Raw genomic sequence first — 20,503 nt, 5'->3', positions numbered from 1 at the left:
ATGAATTCCAAACAAGCTCTGCTAACGTGCATTTACCAGTGAGAACATCCCTTTGAACATGGCCAGATGAATCCGGACACTATAATAATATGCACCCATTTAGAGCAGGGCGATATGACCAAAAATATTTATCACGATATACATTTGAAAATTTGCAATAACGATATAACTGACGATGTAATTGACACTAGACAAAATTAGAGATGGCACGATACCACTTTTTTATGTCCGATACCGATATCATAAATTTGGATATCTGCCGATACCGATATGAATCCGATATAGTGTTTTTTAATCAACAAAACTGTTTTTTTAAATATCTTGCTGCATTTTGTATAAGTTCATACTCAAGTTTAAAACCACAACTACACTAAAGCTATTCTGTTATACCTGTATGCAAAAAAAATATTTCATAGTTCAGCAATACTGATCAATCTAATAAACTTAAACCTACACCATCCTCCCTATTCTGGTATTTTAAAGAGTACTTAGCGTAAATATTAAGCAACCAAACTAATAGGGTTCCAACTCCCAGCAACAATAAAAATAAATAAATAAAAAATAGGGAACCACCCCTCACGCTCCACCTCATGATGCTTAATTGACGTAATCAACCTTAATTTGATGCAGTGTGAAAAAAAATGCACAGAAATCAATTATTTTTCAAGAAATATTAAATAGATTCAACATCTTTCTTCAACAAAATTGCAGACTGCACAGATGGTACCTTCCCAAAGGAAAAAGTACTATAGCTTACTAGGGTATATATATTAGACTTAATAGTTACTATATACAGTAATGGACTTCTATTCATTTTACATCAAATTAAAACTTTGGGTGTCAGATAATTATTTATTAAAAGCTAGACATTTTAAATGAGAATAAGAAAGAAAAGTATGTCTTTGTGCCCCCTTTTCCCTGTTAATGCCCTATCGGCCCCCCTGGCTAAACTTTGCTAGATCCGCCCCTGCACAGTTACCAGCCGTCAGCTACGTAGAAAAAGATAATTTAGGTCAGTATCGGACCGATACCGATACGTAATATCGGATCGGTCCATCTCTAGACAAAATACTTTACAACTCCACAATTTTATTAGGGCAAAAAAACCCATCAATGTATTTTCACTTAAACAAGGAGCTGTTTTTTTTATGTGCATTAAAGTTATATAAAAATTTAACAGTGCAAATGCAAATTCCTCGCTGACAGTTTAACCAAAAGGCATTTCCAGTGGAAATTGGCCGACATATCCTCAGCATAACCATGTATAATATCCACAAAACTGAAAAAGAGGTTATACACACGCAATACGGTAATATTATGTTGAAGCACAGTACGTATCACTCCGCGAGGCTCCTGCCTACGATAGCCATAATGCTCCGACAATCCATCAAGTGGTGCAGGTTCGTAGCTTAGCAAAGTCGTACTAAAACATTGGACAGATTTTCGAGCGCCGTGTATGACATAAAATCGTTTCGAGGTCAGTAAACAAAACCAGAATTAATATATAAGGCACACGGGATTATAAGGGGCACTGTCGATTTTCAGAAAAATCAAAGGATTGGAAAATACGGCACACTTAAAATCAAACAACACAGTAATAACGATGGTCCGCTAGCATGCTCTACCAAAAATAGTGCTTTGTTGTGTATCTGACGGACGAAAGCTAAACTAGTTCCACACCACTGAAGCTGCAGCATTATTACAAACCCATTCTGGTTCATCCGCTTCATTTAACGATCCACTTTCGCTCTTCTCATTCTGCGTTGCAGCCATGTGCGTATGTAAACACAGGCACTGCGTATGCGCGTTTTACCCACATTCTATCGCGATATTTCATTTTCTTGTCGTTGCCCAACATTATACCGGTATTACCGTGAACGGTATGATATGGCCCAGCCCTACACCCATTAACATTTGGTTTCAAGAAATCACCTGTAACTGTCTCGATTGTTGTACAGGCTTTAAGCAAAGCCTGAAGAACATCACTGCTGAGATTTTCTCCCATTCAGACTGACCATGAGTAAGTGTTAATAATGTTAATATGTTCCACTGATCCAATTAATTCACAACACTTAAGGAAAATACATTTTATGAACTGTTGTGTTTTTCATTTTTGTTGTTTTGGGATTTGTTATACTTGTGCTTTGCTACTGTTTTCATTTTTGAAATGGAGTAGTTGATAAGTTTTGAAACTCAGGGCCATCCCTGTTATAACCTGTGTTATATAAGGAGACAACTTAAAACATTCTAAACAGCTATGCTTTTGCAAGTCATGCTATGGTGTACTTTTAATATTATAGTGGGAGGATGATGGCTGGAGAGAAGAGTTTTCAAAATCATAATTTCATAAACTTACGCTTGTTGAAGAAGCTGCCGTGTCTTGTTTGCTGCGATGTTGTTGGAGGGAGCGGTGAAAGTGCAGGGTGTCTTTGCAGAGACGCAGCTGAGGCTCGACTTGCCAAGAGAGACGCCTGTACAACTCCTCCTACAGCACGGAGAGATGCTGCACCTGTAGACCAAAGACACCAAAGAAAAGGCAGATCTTATTAAAACTGCATTACTTGCATGATGACAACATGCAAAGATAAAGTCATGAAAGTATGTCCACTCAAGTCAACAGCTGGGCTAATAACCAAAGAGAATACATTAAATGAGGATATATAAACCACCAAGTTGTTGTAGAATTTCACTAGGTACATTTTCACATGATATAAAAAATATGATGCTAAGGGTTTACTTCCCTAGCATACACAGCAAAGTCACAAGTCCAGGCATATCTTAGATCATCAGCCTCCACAATTTTTTAGTAAAAAGGGAGCTACTTCAGCAAAACACAATACTTTACAAACATACGAGACAACTGTTTCTGCTGAAAGTGAAAACAGCAGACATGTTCTGCCACTCGTGGCAAAAGCGGACCATTGAGCACAATCAGGTTATGAAGGCACACAACAAATACTCAACACTCAACTCAAGCATCTTTGGAGCACTTGCTAGTTAAATGCCATATAACAGTAAGAGCAAAAGGTGTAACCGATGCAGTCGCACGGCGGAAAAGGTGAACTGTAAGCAGATGGTTAAAAAGAAATTTTTTTTTTTTTTTTCAGTTTTTATATGTGACAATACTGTGCAGACTCCTGAAGAGCTACAAGGTGAAGTTACTTTGGTTATTGTTAAGCAGTTACACTCTACTTTCACGTAGGATTTCCAGAGAAAACACTACCTGGGCTACGTTTCTGCTCATATTTGTCCTATGCTGTGTCACTGGATATAATGTTGCTGCCACTTTGTGGCAAGAGATTGACACTTTCTTTCTTTTTTGTCATCAATGACACTTGTTAAAACAGCAATGGCAATCACTGATAAAATGTTATTTATCACATTTTGTTCTTTTTTAATCGTCAGAAATTATTATAATAAATAATAACAATAAAACATTTTATTTGTAGGCGCCTTTCAAGACCCCCAAGAACAGTAAAATACCAAAGTTGAAGTATGCATAAAAATAACAGCTGGAAAACACCATACAATTAAACGTACGGTAAAGAATTATAGAATAAGCAGTGCAGAATCAAACAGGCTTAGAAATAAGTGCTTTAAGGCTACAAACACTAGATTATACACCTGAAAGGTGTACCTAACAAAGGCGACACTTTATGAAGCACACAGCTATTCTTTCAAGTCTATTTCGCAGAAATAATTCTCAGAACAACCAGTTTCACATTTAAACCATTACATTCTGTTACTTGATCAATATTTAGGGCATAGCAAAATCGATTAGGGAGCAATGGTGGAGTACGTGTAACCCGAAACTTGCAACACAGACACAGTACCACCCAAAAATGAACACAATTTGCTGAATATGTCTTCAATTTAACTCCCTGGATGCTGCTGTTAGTGAATGCAGTTCAGGTTTTTGGCTGAAGTGAGCAATTTTCACGATGTGAGTGATGATGACAGGCTCTTCCGGGTCAACTAAGCAAACCGGAGCAAAACAGTAACAATTCAAAAACATCAAGACAATAAATACACTGCACTTTATAAAATGGGCTATGTTTAAAAAGCTGTGAAACAGAAAAAAGGGAGAAATAATTCACCTCCAAGTGTGATGCGGAGGGCACAGCACACCCCGATGGATGCCGCCATCTTGGAATTCTGAAGGACCTCTTACAGGACAACTGGGGGTGTCTTACGATGCCTGTTGAAAAATCGTAAAATACAGCGAATTTCCATTTCATAGTGATTGAGTATAATTTTCTTCCTGTAATGATCTTTGATCTTGTTTCTTTATATTTTGCTTACAAGGAGTCAGACTTTTATATATATATATATATATATTTTTTTAAAGTGGGATATCACCTCTGCATGAAGCTCAGAATAGTTATGAAATGTCCTTGCTACAAATATTCCACTGTCAACTTTTAGTTACATGAGGCACATAGTGCACAGAGGTTGCCAACTTTTTGCAGAGTCAATCACTAGAGACCTTCAAATTATGTGACCTTCAGATTCGCTCAAGAACAGTACATACAGAGATTCATAGTATGGGTTTCCATGGCTGAGCATCCAAGCCTTACATCACCAAGCATAATAAAACATGCCGGATCAAGTAGTGTAAAGTACTTTGGACTCTAAAGCAGTGGAGACGTGTTTTCTGGAGTGATGAATCGTGCTTCACAGTCTGGAAAATGGTTCTTGTCTGTCTTTATTGTGCCATGTGTAAAGTTTGGTGGAAAAGAGAATTATGGTGTGTTGGTGTATGTGTGTGGTGGGCTGGAATCATATTAAATCCTATGGATAAAGAATGGGGTCGCATATGTTAGCAAAGGTAGGTGAGCAAAAGCCTTTGGCAATATAGGGTGTCATCTTGAAAGCATCTGATTGGCAACAGCTTCATTTTTCAACATAACAATAAAGCCAAACACACTGAAATATAAAAATACTATCACTCATGAATTGTCCTCTCCAGAGCCTGGAGTTCACCATTGAAGCAGTGTGGGATTGTATTAGTAGAGAGCCAAAGAAATGGCATCCAAAATCTAAAGAAGAATTCTGGAATGTCCTTCAAGAAGTATTCCTTAAGGCTGCTTGAAGAAATTTAAAGACAGTTTCCCTAAGAGAGGTAAGGTGTTAAAGAATAAACATGATGACACCAGATATTGACTTTGAGGTTTGTTCAAACCCTACATTCTGTTTTTCCCTTGTATACCAAATTGCCATAATTGCATTTTTCATTGAATTGGTGCACCAATTTTTCTTAGCAAAATATAAACCGTGTTGGCTCACGAGTTTTGCACAGCTCTCTATTTGTAAATAACGTAATCATATCTTTGATTCCTTTATTTACCAAAAAGACTATGCTCTCTTTATAACTGTGTGTGTAAGTCTAACAAGCAATCTCACTCAGTTTCAAAAAGACACTCAGTGAAGAGTTTGAACATTAATGATATGTTTGTGGCTTTCTGGTAAGCTCTTATGTCTGAAAGAAGAAGGAGAAAACAAACAAGATTTTTTTCCAATGAGGATGTCTGCTGGCTGCACATGAAACTCAACAAAGTCTTAGTTTTTCCTCTTTTGATATTAATTTTCACATTGAGAGGAGAGAAAACACGGTAATTACAATGTTGAGAAGCTGAGAAAAAGATGCAGGAGAGAGCTGAAGTAGCTGTGGGTAGAAAGACAGGAGGAAGGCATGAGAACAAACTGTGATGAGAGGGAGGAATGAAATGCTGTCTACAGAACAGGAAAAAGGAGGTGGATGTCGATGATGCACACAGCATGAATTGCAATGGCAATCTGAAGGACTCTCCTGGGAAGAAATGCATAGTTTAACATTCTGACAGTCAGAAAATATCTAGACATGGTTTAAAAAAATATCGGTCACTGGAAAAAGAATATCAAAACTTCATGACTCTGTATATTACTGTATATATAATGGCATCTTATGAGTGGTTGTAAATCGTACCTTAATACCCATATTATGTCAGTATGCACTGTAATTTTGTTGTCGTTAACCCAAACCTTTCCCATTTCTTTGAAGTGTATTTGTGCAAATCATTCAACAAGTATGTGAGCATCTAGAAACAGAAACTGAGCAGTGATGCTTGATCCATTTGAACATGCAAGCATGCCATTTGTATAATGATGCAAGCATGTGGCGAGCACCTACAGCGCACACACACACAGCTGTCGCTAAGCATGTGCAGCAGGCCACCAATCAGTGCCTCGTGCCTTTGGCCATGATTGCCATGCAGCAGAGTGATTGATAATTATCCTGTATGCATCTCAATTTCACCTTATTCAACATAATTTCCTCAGTATTACAGCCCTTTCCCCCGTAGATCTGCAATCAAAAAGCTGCTGAAGAAAGGACAGCCGTCCAGCTGTGTGTCAGCAGGAGATGGGAGCTCCCTGCTGTTGAAAGGATCAATGGCTTTCATACAGTAAGTTTTTCTATAATAATTGCCCCATAATGACAGCTTCATCCAGGGTTTTATGTAAAAGAGTGAGTCACTTTTCTTGGCTTTGTACAAGAGAGCGGAGGAGTGAAGAGTGGGAAAATATATATATATTTGAGGTAAACACAGTGCTGCTGGAGTTCAGCACAACTTCAGTCAAAGTAAGAGAAGTTTGTCATGCACAAGCTCTGCTAAATGTTGGTAATGTAATTTGGTTCCTGTCAGAGCAGAAGGGTCAGCATCGTCTTCTATATGGAGCAGGCTATTAGACTGAACTGAACAGTCACTTCAATCTGGCTGCAAAAACAAGTCAAACCTCACAGGCTGCTATGTTAACGTGTTCAAAATTAAAGATAAAATTATTATGTTTATAGCCTTGTAGTTTTTCATACCTATTATACCTATTTATATTCTGTTAAAGCTTAAAGCAGTGTGCGCCTGCATTTGACTGACAGTTATGCATGCACATAAAGAGTCTATCTTTGTCTGCTAGGTTTTACTTCTGGTAACTAATAAGGCTCATCTGGACCTCTACAATGTTTTGAAGCATTTTTAATGGAATGTTACGGATTCAAATATTGGGGATGGATACAAGAGGAAAAACCACAATAACAACACTGGTCCGGCCGGGTTGAGTCAAACGCTGATTTTAATGATCACACGCGTGGGAGATGGACACCGTACGCAGACAGCATCAGATCTCAAAATGGTGGAGCATTGATCAAACTCTTATAGCCTCTAGTGGCCCCCACCTTATCATAAAAGCCTAAACATTCACATGCTTTCTCTCACACAGCGTCTAAGCTACGACCTTGGCTCCCTGTTTATCTGCTCCTGCTGAGATGGGGCAGAAAACTCCAGTATGTTCTGTTCTCTTCTAATCAGACAAATAAGGCGATGACTTTCTGCGAACAGTATTTCTTATAACTCAGCAGTATAATGCATCATAAAACAATATCATTCATTCACAATAAATCAGCAGTCTAATGTAATGCAAATCAGTTTAACAAATGCAATAGTTACCACCTTCTAATTCAGGAGAATAATGCAAACTAAAACTACATAATAATTCACAAACTTTAATTAGGGGTATAACATGGCATAAAATAATATTATAATCTCACAGGAATTAGGTGAAAAAGGTGCTCATATAGTAGAGCTCTGAATGTAGCCTCTCATTCATTTCTTCTTCATAGCAGCAACAGAAGGTTATATATTACATCATGTTTACCTTTATTTACTGAGACGAATCAAACTGAATTGAAATACAGTATGAAAAGCAAAAGCAGTACAATTTTAACAAGCTCCCAAAATTGTTTCTGTTCTTTCCCTTCCTTAAGAATAGCTTCTTGACAGCCATACTTCCACTGAGACCATTCCTAATGAGGCTTCATTGAACAGCTGATGGATCAACCGAAGGGCAAGATGTATCTCTCAGGACTTGTGCCAGGTCTTTGGTGGATTATTTTTCTATTATTTAAGGACATTAATTTCAGATGCTATTCTCTGCTGCAGATACACAGGACAAACTGCACGCCATCACATGACATACTAAGTTTTTGGCTGATAGCTCTTTGCAAATTACCTTGTTGGATCAAAACTACCTTTTTATCCCTGTGCTAATGTATCTTTGACATTTTTCATATTCAACTGGAAAAAAATAGCAACAAATGATATGTTTCTGCAACAGGCTGTTAGAAAGAAAGTGCCCAAACATACAATTTAAAATTGGTTATTTAATAATATATGCGTAATATATGTGTTTTATATGCGTAAACACAACACTGGCTTGTGCTTTCAGTTAGGTGCCTCCAGAAAGCATTAAGAACTATTTCTTAAGATGACTTTAAAATGTACAAGATAGTCATGAACCACCCTTGCATATGTCATTTTGAACTCAGCACAGTCTATAGCTTAAGATTGCAAACAGGTGCAACAGGAGAAAGACCAATTTGTACATGCCCACACAGCCTCTAAAAGGAGCCTAATCAAACCAATCAAGTGAAAACACATGCGGGTGTGTATAAAATATCTCAGAGTGCATGCATGTTTGTACTGGCTACCAAATTTCTTTAAAACATTTTAAAACGGGTTTTACCTGAGAGGAAAATCAATATTCAAATCAAGTTTTACTATTTTTTAAATTCAGAATACATTATTTACAAACAGAATCGAGAGGAAAAACTTTAAGGGTTTTCAGAGTCTGTGCACTGTTAAGTTAGGCTTAGTTTTTTTTAACTGGGAGTCTTCAATGCTCCTGTCATTTTTTCCTCTTGAGACGATTAAAATCTGTGTTGAGCTGTGTGGCAACAAATATTATCCTTAAACACAGAGTACTGACTGGCACTGGCTATATCTAGAAATCTGTTACTGTAACTTAGCCAGTACGTTACACCTATTTAGCCTACAAAGCGTGTTTGCCACGCTTTTAATATATACAAAGCACAGTAGAATTGTTTTTTTTAGAAAGCTCTTTAGTAATTGGCCTTTAAAATGTCAATGAACAGACTTTCATCTAAAGACCTCTAAGGTGTACTGGTGACACACACAACATGCTCACACACATTGACTTGAAACACTGAGTACAAACAGCCTGAGGAAGGAGGAGCATGGCGGTCAAAGACAGAAGCACAAAGACACAGCGAGAGAGGAAAGAAAAAAGTATCATCCATCTTTCCCAGGTTGGCTTTGGAGATTAGACATATATAACATTGCCTGTCAAAGACTCCCATCTCCCTCTGGCAGGGAGTCAGAAGTTGGGATGCCTGTGTGTGAGAATAATGATTTTAGTCTGCTTGTGTGTGTCAGAAAAAGTAAATTCCCAACAAAACTTTATTTATAACCCCTTTTACACTGTAGTGTAAGAAACAGTAGTGCAGCCAAGTATTAAATCCTTAACTGCAAAAAAAAAATAAAACAATGCAAGCAAAAATATAACAATATCGAAGTCAATGTTTGAAAGTTAAGCATTACTCTGGGAGTCCTGCGGTTGATGTTTCTCCGTAATCCTGCAGCTAAAACAAACAGTCTCATTCCAAAGTCTTTAAATGATTTGTGAGGGTCTGTTACATTTTAAAGCACTTTTTGTTTTGACTTCAAGTTTTGACATGAAGGCTATTGTTCCAGAATCCCATTCATCTGGATTAAAAGAGTGATAGCAAAGAAAAGTCTGCAAAAGGATGATGAGGTGAGGATGGGCAGTCAATGAGAATGATGGCTGGTTCATGTCTGCTGAATGTTCCGCGTGCTCTCAGGATGTTACATAGTGCTGTCTTGTCAAGTGTCAATCCCACAAAAAAAGGGGGAAATGGTGGTTGCTTGGTGATTGCATGGAGTTTTTCATATTCAGTGACCCTCAATCTCAAATTGGGACACTGTGTACACTTAGAACGCAAATAAAACAGAATGCAAAGACTTGTAAACCTCAGCAAACCACATTTTATTCACAATAGAACATAAAAACCACATCAAATGTTTAAAATGAGAAAATCCACCATTTCAATAAAAATATTAGCTCATGTGAGAGCAACACAAAAGGCTGGAAAATTCAGTGGTACTGAAGAGAAACAGCTGGAGGAACATTATGCAAACCAATTTAGGTTAATTAAAGCTCCACCGTGAAAAGTGAACATGATTCAGAATATTTGGAAAACATGGTTCTCTGGACTAAAGAGGAGACGGGCCATTAGACTTGTTATCAGTACTCAGCACTGGTTCTGTGATTGCATGGGTGTGCAGTGGAACTGGCCACTTGCACATGTGGAAATGGACAATCAGTGCTGAAAGGTATATATGGTAACACCTGCTCCCATCTAGGCAGTACCTTCTTCAGGGAAGGCCTTGCATATTTTAGCAAGACAATGCTACGCCCTGTTTGAAACAAGCAGCTAGTGTTAGCAATCCCTTCATATGTTAGTCATGTCAGTGTTAAGATCAAAATTTTTTAACTACGACTAGCAAAAATTCTACAGTTTGCCATGTTGCAACATCATGTTTCTACAATAGTACAGAACTAATAAACCATTGCAAACGGCGAAGGTCCTGAATAGCTGAACAAATACATTTATTTATAGTTTGGACTCACACTTTAGGAAATTCAAAAGAGCCTTGAATTTACCCCAAGAAAGGAGTCAGAGACCGGTAGAGAGAGCAAAAGCCCAAACTAGCAGCAAACAGGAAGAGAAGGCATATACTTAGACAGTGAGCTGACAGCTTCTCCCAGCGGAGTTGTCTGTAGGTCATCTTAACGTGACGTGGATCGATACTCCAGCTCCCTGCTGTCCCCTCTCTGACACCACCTCTTCCTTGCCTTTTGCTCCTCCTGCTCCTTTCCTCTCACAGACAGGAGGTGACATCGCACCTGGCTTTAACAGTACAAACCAATTAACAACTGTCAGTAAATCCTTCCTGGCTTTCTTCTAATCTTCTTCTTAGTGCAGGGAATCTCTCACAAAACATATGAAAAGCACCTTATATTCAGATCTGGCTGTAGATGTTTTTGTTCACTCATTTGGTTTAAGTGAACTTTGGATGCAAGATGGGCTGCAATCCAGAGGCGCAGCAATTTCCTAATGTTGTAAACCTGCTCAACATTTGGCAATAAACCCCTTTCTGATTCTGATTCTAATAGAGATAAATAGCATGGAGTAGTGTTGTAAGAAAAAGTCTTTGACTGAACAGTTAATATTTTAATTAAATTTAATTATTTTAATTATTTAATTTAAATATGTGAACTAAGAAGCAATTTGCTTAATTCTTAAAATATTTTGTTTCCCTTGCCTCTACCAGTTCCCTGGTAGCCTTTCATAGAAAGCTTTTGCTCCTAGCTCTTATTGTTGTTCTTTTTAAATGTGTTGTCATTTTAAATTGAGGTCAAATTGAAAATCATTTCTATTCAGGACAAAGCGAAGGTATTGTGGTGGACCACTAGAGGGCTCCACTCACACTCAGTGTTGAGGAAGTGTGTTGCTGTGTTTTGTGGCGCGATGTGTTCAGTTGATGTGTGGAGAGGAATAAAGAAGGAGCGAGAACTAAGAGCTCCTTTTCGCCAGTTCCATCTGCGCCAGGTTTTCCAGCGTTTGGCAGCGCACGGCCTGATCATCAACCCTTCCAGTTGATGTGCCAGTTTGGGTTGCCTGTTCTGGATTTCCTCGGGCACCGCATTTCCGCTGAGGGTGTGGTTCCGTTGCCCGACAGAGTCCAGGCCGTTTTGGTTTTTCCGTGTCCCACGTCAGTTAAAGCGTTGCAGGAGTTCTTGGTGATGATCAATTTCTACAACTGCTTTCTCCCCAGAGCTGCCCACCTGCTACAGCCGCTCTATGCTGCCTTAAAAGGTAAAACAGCCAAAGATCCTGTTGACTGGCTGCCGGAACGCATCCAGGCGTTTTCCGCAGCCAAATCTGCGCTGGCTGACGCTACCCTGCTGGCCCACCCGTTTCCATCGGCGGAGATCGTGTTGACCACCGACACATCCGACGTGGCAGTGGGTGCCATGTTGGAACAGCGGGTTTCAGGTCTCTAGCAACCGCTTGCCTTTTTCAGTCGTACGCTCCGGGATGCCGAACACAAGTACAGTGTTTTCGACAGGGAGTTGCTGGCCCTGAACCTCGCGACACAACATTTTTGTTTTTTCCTCGAGGGTGGCAACTGTACTGCGTACGCTGACCACAAGCCTTTGACGTTTGCCATGTCCAAGGTCTCTGACCCATGGAGTGCACGCCAGCAGCGCCAGTTGCCGGCCATTTCGGAGTTTACCACAGACATTCAGCATGTGGCTGGAAAGTCCAATCACGTCGCTGACTGTCTCTCACGCGTGTTGGTTTCTCCAGTGTATGTCGGCGTCAACTATGCTGCCATGGCCACTGAGCAATGTGCTGTCCCGGACGTCCATGCCCTTCAGTCAACGAAAAAGGGGCCTCGTGCTGGAGGACACCCCCGTGTGGGACGGCGGTCCGCGCCTGCTTTGCAACGTTTCCACCGGCTGCCACCGCCTGGTGGTTCCCCTTTAGTGGCGTCGTCGTATTTTTGACTCGGTGCATGCCCTCTCTCATCCAGGCGTCCGGGCCTCGGTCAAGCTGGTTAGCGCCAGGTCTGTTTGGCCGGGCCTTTGCAAAACAGTGAAAGACTGGGCTGCGGCTTGTATCTCATGCCAACGCTCGAAAATCCACCGGCACACGCAGGCACCCCTTGAACATTTCTGCGTCCCCGGTAGGCGTTTCGATCACATTCATGTGGACCTGGTTGGTCCCTTGCGACAGTCGCAGGCTTTCACGCATCTTTTGACTGTGGTGGACCGCACGACCAGGTGGCCAGAGGCGGTACCCCTGGCGTCCACGACAGCGGTGACGGTGGCCAGAGCATTTTTTGTCAACGTGGGTTTCGCGTTTCGGTCCCCCTGCTGACATTACCTCGGACAGGGGCCCCCAGTTTGTTTCTGAGCTTTGTTCTGCCATGGCTGACGGCCTGGGGGTCAAGGTCCACTGCACCACAGCAAGCTAACAGGATGACGACTGGGTCGACCGTCTTTCGTGGGTTTTGCTGGTATTGTGTAGCGCGGTTAAAGAAGACCTCGGGGATTCCCCGGCTGAACTGGTCCTCGGCCAGCCCCTCCGGTTCCCCGGAGAATTCTTACCTGAGAGCCCCCACCCCGTGTTTCGATATCATCTGTGCTGCCTTTTTGCCCCCCAAAGGACTCAGGACTTTGCTGTTCCTGGCACCACTGCCTGCCTGACACTTTTGTTCTGAGGTCGTTGGACTCTGCTCGTTTTGTTTTCGTCAGGCACGATGCCCAAAGGACTCCGCTGCATCCACCATATGATGGGCCATACAGGGTTCTTAAACCGTGGGTTCTTAAAACTGTGGTGGACCACTAGAGGGCTCCACTCACACCCAGTGTTGAGGAAGTGTGTTGCTGTGTTTTGCGGCGCGATGTGTTCAGTTGATGTGTGGGGAGGAATAAAGAAGGAGTGAGAACTAAGAGCTCCGTGTCGTCCATTCTTATCTCCACAGTATATCCAATAATTCTTCTTTTATCTTGATATGAATAGAAAAAAACAACAACTTTATATTTGGTTGTAAATTAAATTAAGATGTTTTCACTAATTAACTACGTATTAAATGACTATTCAGTGTATTTGTCAGTATTCTGCTCTATATGTTAGTTTTTTATACTATTGCTGCAATAGTGTTACAATATTACAACATTTGTAATGGAAACATTCCCTTCCTTGCTAGAAAAGAAGTAAATGAATAGTTAGACTGCTCCTCAGTTCTTATTCTTAGTACAGAAAATGTCACACTTACAGTACATGACATAATATGCTATACTTGTATAAAATTAAACCGCAACTGGAAATAATTATCCACTAGCCTCTTTATTAGGCACTGCTTTGTAGGAAACGGATGATCTACTGGAATTTTCCTGCACAACCATATAGGATTTATTGAGAATGGTCAGAACATATCCAGTGAGTGGCAGTTCTCAGATCAAAAATGTCTTATTGATGCCAGGGGTGAGAGAAAAATAGCCAGACTGCTTCAAACTCATAGGAAGGAGGCAAAAACTTACATAACCACTCATTACAACTAAGTGCAGAATAGCATCTCTGAATGGATAACATATTGAACTTTAGGCTAAAGATTGACTACTACAGCAGAAGACCACAAACACTCTTAGCTATGGTCAGCTAAGAACAGTAAACTAAGGCTACAGTTCACATGGGCACATCAAAATCAGACAATAGGAGAATAATTTCATTCGTCTTATTGGGTTAGACTTTGGAAATCTATGTAGAATAAAGTTGCAAACTAAGGGATATATTCAACTACGGGTAATTTATTAACACGACAGGAGCAGCTTCTAATCAGAAAAGCACATCTCATGAGATCTGCATTTGCTATCAGCTATCAAGCCAATTAAAACATCAGGATGAATGAAGAGCTAATATTGAGACCTGTGCCTGATGTCCATTAAAGGCCAGATTATTTTCCAGATAGGGTCTAAAGTCAGTGTAGTCATCCCTCTGCCCTAAGCCATTTCACTTCATTTCACTGTGGACCCCACTGCGAAGGCTGTGAAATTCCAGCCACAGTTGTTGAAAAGAACCTGACACCAAAAATTGAAGCGTTACAGAAACCTTGTTACTGCTCATATTATGTGACTCCATTTGGTTGGAGGTTCCAGGTAAAGCAAATCTAAGATGAGGTGCCTTGGTAATTTGTATGTTTTCGTCACATCTTAGTGTAATATCCCAAATAAACTGACAAGTGTACCATTGAATCTATTGATTCTTATTCTTTTCTGTATTCTATATTTCTATACTTTTATTCAAATGCAATACTATTGTACTTTATTTTATTTTTATTTCTTATACATTGATATATTTTACACCTTTAGAGAGGAAATCTGAAAAATGCATATGCAAGCGGGTCGGTTGCAAAAATCTCTGAGGTCCCACCTTTTACATGCAATCTTGTCACTGTGCTCTCTTTGTAAATACCAACAGTAGTTTTTTTTTAAATCACCAACAATGTGTTGTAAGAAACTGAATGAATATACTCCCCCTAGAGCTTGTTTGCCTCTAAGAAAGTCATATGCTGTGTCATGGTTTTAAAGAGACGAGACCCAAGGAGCAGGCTCACAGAGTCTTATTTACACCAGGATTAAGATGAATAGAGGACAGGTGGTTACCCTAACGATTGCTAAGAAGTGTTCAAGGAGAGTCTGCGAAGACGGAGAGAGGTAGTTAACAAATGACAGTGAAGAGGAAGGCTGCAATTGCTCAATCAATTTAAACTTTGAGTCCTTAATTGTCAGTGAAGTGTGTTGAAGCATGAGAGTGATAGCTAGTGAGCAGGCTGGGGCTCAGAGGTGAAAGAAAGAGATTCGGTTCCAGGTAAGTCTTTGTGTGTACTTAAATACACCTTACCGATGAACGCAATGAGTCACAGGTGTGAGAGAGCAGACCAAGGATTAGGCAGCTCTGCCTGTGGATGGAGGCTCAGGTAATCTGCCCACCTCTCTCTAAGAAAAGTGTGTGTGTGTGTGTGTGTGTGTGTGTGTGTGTGAGAGAGAGAGAGAGAGAGAGAGAGAGAACAAGGGAGGGGAAAATTAAACAGACAAAGATTTCCCAGATCTGCCCCAAATCCTAACACTATGTTAATTGAAGAGCAAATAAATGCATTGTACTCTCTGCTCTAAGTGATTTTTGGAATGCCAGATTTAACAGTAAGCTACTTTCAGGGTCGCTTTGCATATTTGATTTTATTTGAATTGATAATTATTTACCATAATTCCTACTGTGAAAGCTGAATGTTTTTTTTTTTAACATCTGCAGTTTTTCATAGTTTTTACTTTATCCTGCCCGGCAACTGGCTTGGTCCATGGTGTTTTTTTTTAAATGCAGTTAAAAGGGCCTGATGTAAGCAACTTGACCTTTTACCGATATCTCCAGAAGCAACAATTGTAGTAGCTTTGTTTTTTCTAAATCCATAACATGGTGTTTTTGTTTAGTGACTAACTTCTATTTCCAAAAGTATCCTAAAATGTATTGCAGACTCAAATCTATTATGACTATCTGATTCAACCTAATAAGCCCAGAGCTAAATTGTTCTAATATCAGAAGCTATTTTGTGAAATGAAGGCAATCAGAAGCTCACAGAGGACCTCTCCTGCAAGATGTAACATTTCATCTGAAAAGCCCTCAGTGAAAGCAAGTGATATCTAGCACTCAAAAACAACTGGAGAGAGGATATCTTTAAGTAAATTGTGTGAATATTCTTATTTGCTGCTGACAAGCTTGACAGGTTTTCTGATAAAGCTGTTATTTAGGAGGTGATTGGAACTGGAAGAGTCAGTGAGTAGGAAAAAGCATTACTGTTCCCAGAAAGAGGAAATGAGGAAAAGAGAGGCTTAGTAAGAGGTGGTGGAGGAGAGGAGGAATCTGATGAAATTCACTGCACTTCAACATTTGTCTTCAAGGAGTGGAGAAGGAAAAGATACATGTACTGTAAAAACTATAATGGAGACTCAATTTGGGAGAGTTGGAGTGAGCAAAGATGGAAAGGAGTAAACAGAGTGAGTGGGAAATGGGGAAAAATGCAGAAAGTTACCAAGTGAGAAGTTAGAGTAAGCGAACTGAAAGGCAGAGAAAATGTGGGAGGAAAATCAATGTGAGCAAAATAAACTGGAAAGGAGTTTATTTATTTGTAAGGAAGAAGTCACAATCACGGGGAAGAGATAATGCAGGAGAAATTAATAGACTTATAAAAGAACATAGGGATTATAAAGACATAAATAGGGAGGAAATGTTGAAAAAAGAAAAAAGAAGGAGGCAGGTGGCAGTCATGAGTGAAGGAAACAAAAACTCTTTGATGGGGCAGTAAGGCAGAAAAGCTCTATAAATGTCAGTCCATGGTCATGTCAAAAATGGCAAGGGCAGTATAAAAGACAGGATGAAGCAAAGGAAGTAAAGAGGATAGGGCAGTTTCAGATAATACAGTAAATGAAAAGAAATTTGTAAGAACGAAGGAAGCGAGGGGCAGTGGTGAAGGTAGTGATTCATAAAATGAGGATGACGATGTCAAAAAAGAAAAGAAATAAAGAGGTTGAACAATTTAAGCGCAACAGAAATGAAAGAAGGAGGAGGAAAAGAAGGAAAGGGCATAGGAGAAAAGCAAGCACATGCTAGCTGGAAAGGTAGCCAGCATATATTTTCAGGCAGATATGGTCTGCACACCTGAAAAAAACCCCAGAGAGATTAAAAAAATGAAAATAATTTAAGACCATATAAAAAAGAAGAGGAAAAGCCAGAGAAGCAGAAAAGCAACACAAAGTTAATGAGACATAAAGTGCTGAAGACAAAGGGGTTGAATATATAAGCTGAAAATCATATAGGCACTGAGTAAAGAATGAGAGATAAATGGGAATTTTTCAGTTTTTAAAATGCATGAAACAAAAGACAACGTTTAGGAAAGAGAAACTACAGAGCAGTAAACACACACATCAGCAGCTCTCCACTTTTGTGTGATGAGATGTATTAGTTTTCAGTTTTTTTATGGTTAAGAGTCCCCCCTGTTTAAAGCCCAAGGACTCATAGTGTCTCTTACAGTTATATAACATTCATCCCCGTCTGAACAAATGAATCATAGGCTAAGTCAAAAAATTAGAAAAAAGATGGTGAAGACAGGAGACAAAAGTGAGTGTCACCTCTGTCAAAAAATATGCTAAAGAGGGGAACTTAAAGTTACAAGCCTTCTCTTGTTGAATTTGTTTTGTTCACTTTTCAGGGTCCATCCTCTTCTTTTTTTTTTTTTTTGAAGAGAAACAAGTGCTTTGGCAACATCTGTGTTGGAGCTTATTAGATTCTACATCACGCTGCTGACAGTCGATCTCTCGCAGTTCTTTGTGGAGCAGAAAACCTCTGCTGCTTTACTTATTTTGGTCTGGTGTTGTGGATACTGCAGCTAATGCATGATTTAACTGCTGTATAACTTTAGTAAGATCATCTCATCATCATCTAATTTGTGTTGTACAGTTATTTCATTTTTAACCTTAATTTATATTCTATTCCTTCCTAGTTAAATTTACCCTTTTTAATTTTTCATATTTATTTCCTATCTTATTCATAGCCTTTTCCTTTTTTGTTTTCTTTAGGTCACGAGCAGTTGTCCAAGCATTTCACTACATATCGTACTGTGTATGACTGTGTACGTAACAAATAAAATTTGAATTTGAATTTGAATTTCATCAGCTGAGAATTGTACTACTTACACACCGTATACTTAAGCATTGGTTCAGTCTTTATGTCATCTAGATCCTGATAAACATTTTGAAGAGTTTGAACAGCTTAACATTGTACTTTGGCTTTGCTTATATTAGCTGCAGTTGTCCTGTTCTTCAGATAAGTGCTTTTCATTTACCGCACGACATCTTACTGCTTGACATCCAAATATATTCAACATTTAACCTAATCTGAACCTCACTCTGCCACAGTACCCTCCCTGTGGGCATCTGTTCATCATCTACTATTTGTCTCTTTCTGCCGACTTATCTTAATGTCAGACACACTGTGTCATCGCACAGAGTGGTAAAAGGAGCAGGGCCAAGCAGCCAAAACTGGAGACAGTGTCACATTTTCACCTGCAGTGATGATGAGCTGGCCATGGCCAGGACTATTCATAATTACTCATTCTGTCTGACACTGGGATGACACAGCCAGACACTGTTTGGGCTCATCTGAAAAGATCTTACTTATTACAGTTACATCACAGTCAGCTAAGTTTAGCTTACTTGCAGATTAGAAAAGGCACAAAGGCTTTTTATTTTTGTGTAAAGTTATTGTTTGTGGGCTATTCTGCACCCTTTGTTGTCATAAACATATAAAATAAGCAGATTCTGGAGATAAGCCAATGGAACAACAGTAGTTACCTTACAAGGGAAAAAGATCAGGATCAGCATCTAACTGATGCTATTTTAAAGTGTATCTAAAAATGCCCAGAATATTAAAACATAAACTTTCTCGCTGTTTTTCTTTTCTTTCTTTTTTATCTTAAAACATTATGTACCAATTTTCTGGCATCTGGTAGTTGATAGTTTCATATTTAGCAGGCAAATAAAATACCTGTGGTGTCATTTTTGTGAATATTTTAACTCAGGGAACGTGTCTGTCATTATTTTCAAATGACACAGAAAGAAGATCCAAAATGTACATATTCTATACTCCACACTTGTGCAAAGGAGTTAATTGTGAGCTTTAGCAGAGAATACATCGATATCATTATAGTGAGTAATGCAGCATCAAGTAGAACACAAACAGCACGGCTCGAGCGAGCAGCCTAAATGCCCTGCAGTCATGCAAAGTTAGACCAGTTAGACAGGAAAAAAACGAGAAAGAGAGAGAGATGTGCTCTTTTTAATGATTGCCATTCAATTATTAATTTAACCAGTATTTTGCACTTATTACACTTGTTGAATAATGTAAGCTGATGAATTATTTACTATGAGATAAAAATGGCTCGTGTTATAATTGCTGGCTCACAATTAGCTGACAGTCAGAGAGGACTGCAACAAGAGAAAGAAATTAACTTTAGAATGAACTTAACCCCTTCAAATTCTAAGGATGTTTAAACATACTGTCACTTGGGCTAATATCCTTTCATGTCTTGCTGTTGCAAGCATAATTATTTTGTGAAGTCGGTGGCTGTTTAGGATAAAATAAGCGCGGCAGTGTGTGTAAAATCTTTAATTAGCCCCACCATTAAAGCTTGTGATCTCATATTCTAAATGCAACACATTTCATTAGCTAATTAATGCTACCATACACCAGACCATCTTTGATTATGGGTGCTCTTGTGCAAATTTTCTCCTCACAACAATCGCCTCCGTAGGTAATTTGTGCAACCTGTTTTTACAACGTATAGTCAGATTTCAAATTAAGAGGCTTTAGTAGCAATAAGTCCATGAAAACGTTTGCTGGTGTTTTTCAGTAAAGCTAATTGTGTAATTATAAAACTGTCACTGTGCTGTTTAAATGTGTTCATGGCTGTAGAGAAACATTGTGCTTAAAAATGGCAGTTATTGTATGAAGCAACATTTATTTGGGCAACTCAGTCTCAGGCTTTTTCAGCGGTTTTGTTGGAGTGGCCAGAACAGATTTTAAATGTGGACACTCTACTGTATATATCGTTTCAGTCAGTAGGAACAAACAACAAACGTGGTCACAAAAAATGGTTCCAACGTCAGATTACATGCATAATACCGTTTTAAAATCCGACAGCAAAAAAGCAGCAATGGTGAGGGGGAAAAAAGCATACAAACCCTATCAACACACAGCAACCAGAGATATTTTTAATCTGGTCACGGTGAAACCGGATCAATACTAAACACAGAATTCACATCATGTTTCTCTATCCATCCAGAATGAGTCATGCCGCATACACCAACGGTCTTTTCAAGCATCCTGTTCATAGAACATGGACTGAATCCAACACTTAATAGCCGCTGCGCTACAGGAGAGGATGTTTTACAGCAGTCATAATTTCCCTTA

General features: G+C 39.3%; 1 protein-coding gene across 1 annotated transcript in view; it reads right to left on the bottom strand.

The window, feature by feature from the left end:
- The window catches only part of mrps5 (mitochondrial ribosomal protein S5), a 32,858-nt gene extending 28,693 nt beyond the window's left edge, over positions 1-4,165 (bottom strand). The window contains exons 1-2 of the mRNA XM_085296303.1: positions 4,098-4,165; positions 2,357-2,509 (exon numbers count right to left, since the gene is read on the bottom strand). Of these exons, the coding sequence (XP_085152429.1) occupies positions 2,357-2,509; positions 4,098-4,146 (202 nt within the window). The 5' untranslated portion in view covers positions 4,147-4,165. The remainder of the gene's footprint in view (positions 1-2,356; positions 2,510-4,097) is intronic.
- Between the last annotated feature and the right edge of the window lie 16,338 nt (positions 4,166-20,503).

The sequence above is a fragment of the Mchenga conophoros genome, linkage group LG13, assembly GCF_057382185.1.
Source record: "Mchenga conophoros isolate Kocher_MC1m ecotype Shallow Benthic linkage group LG13, M_conophoros_male_GT1.1, whole genome shotgun sequence".
NCBI classification, from domain to species: domain Eukaryota; kingdom Metazoa; phylum Chordata; class Actinopteri; order Cichliformes; family Cichlidae; genus Mchenga; species Mchenga conophoros.
This window is presented reverse-complemented; position numbering and strand designations above follow the sequence as displayed.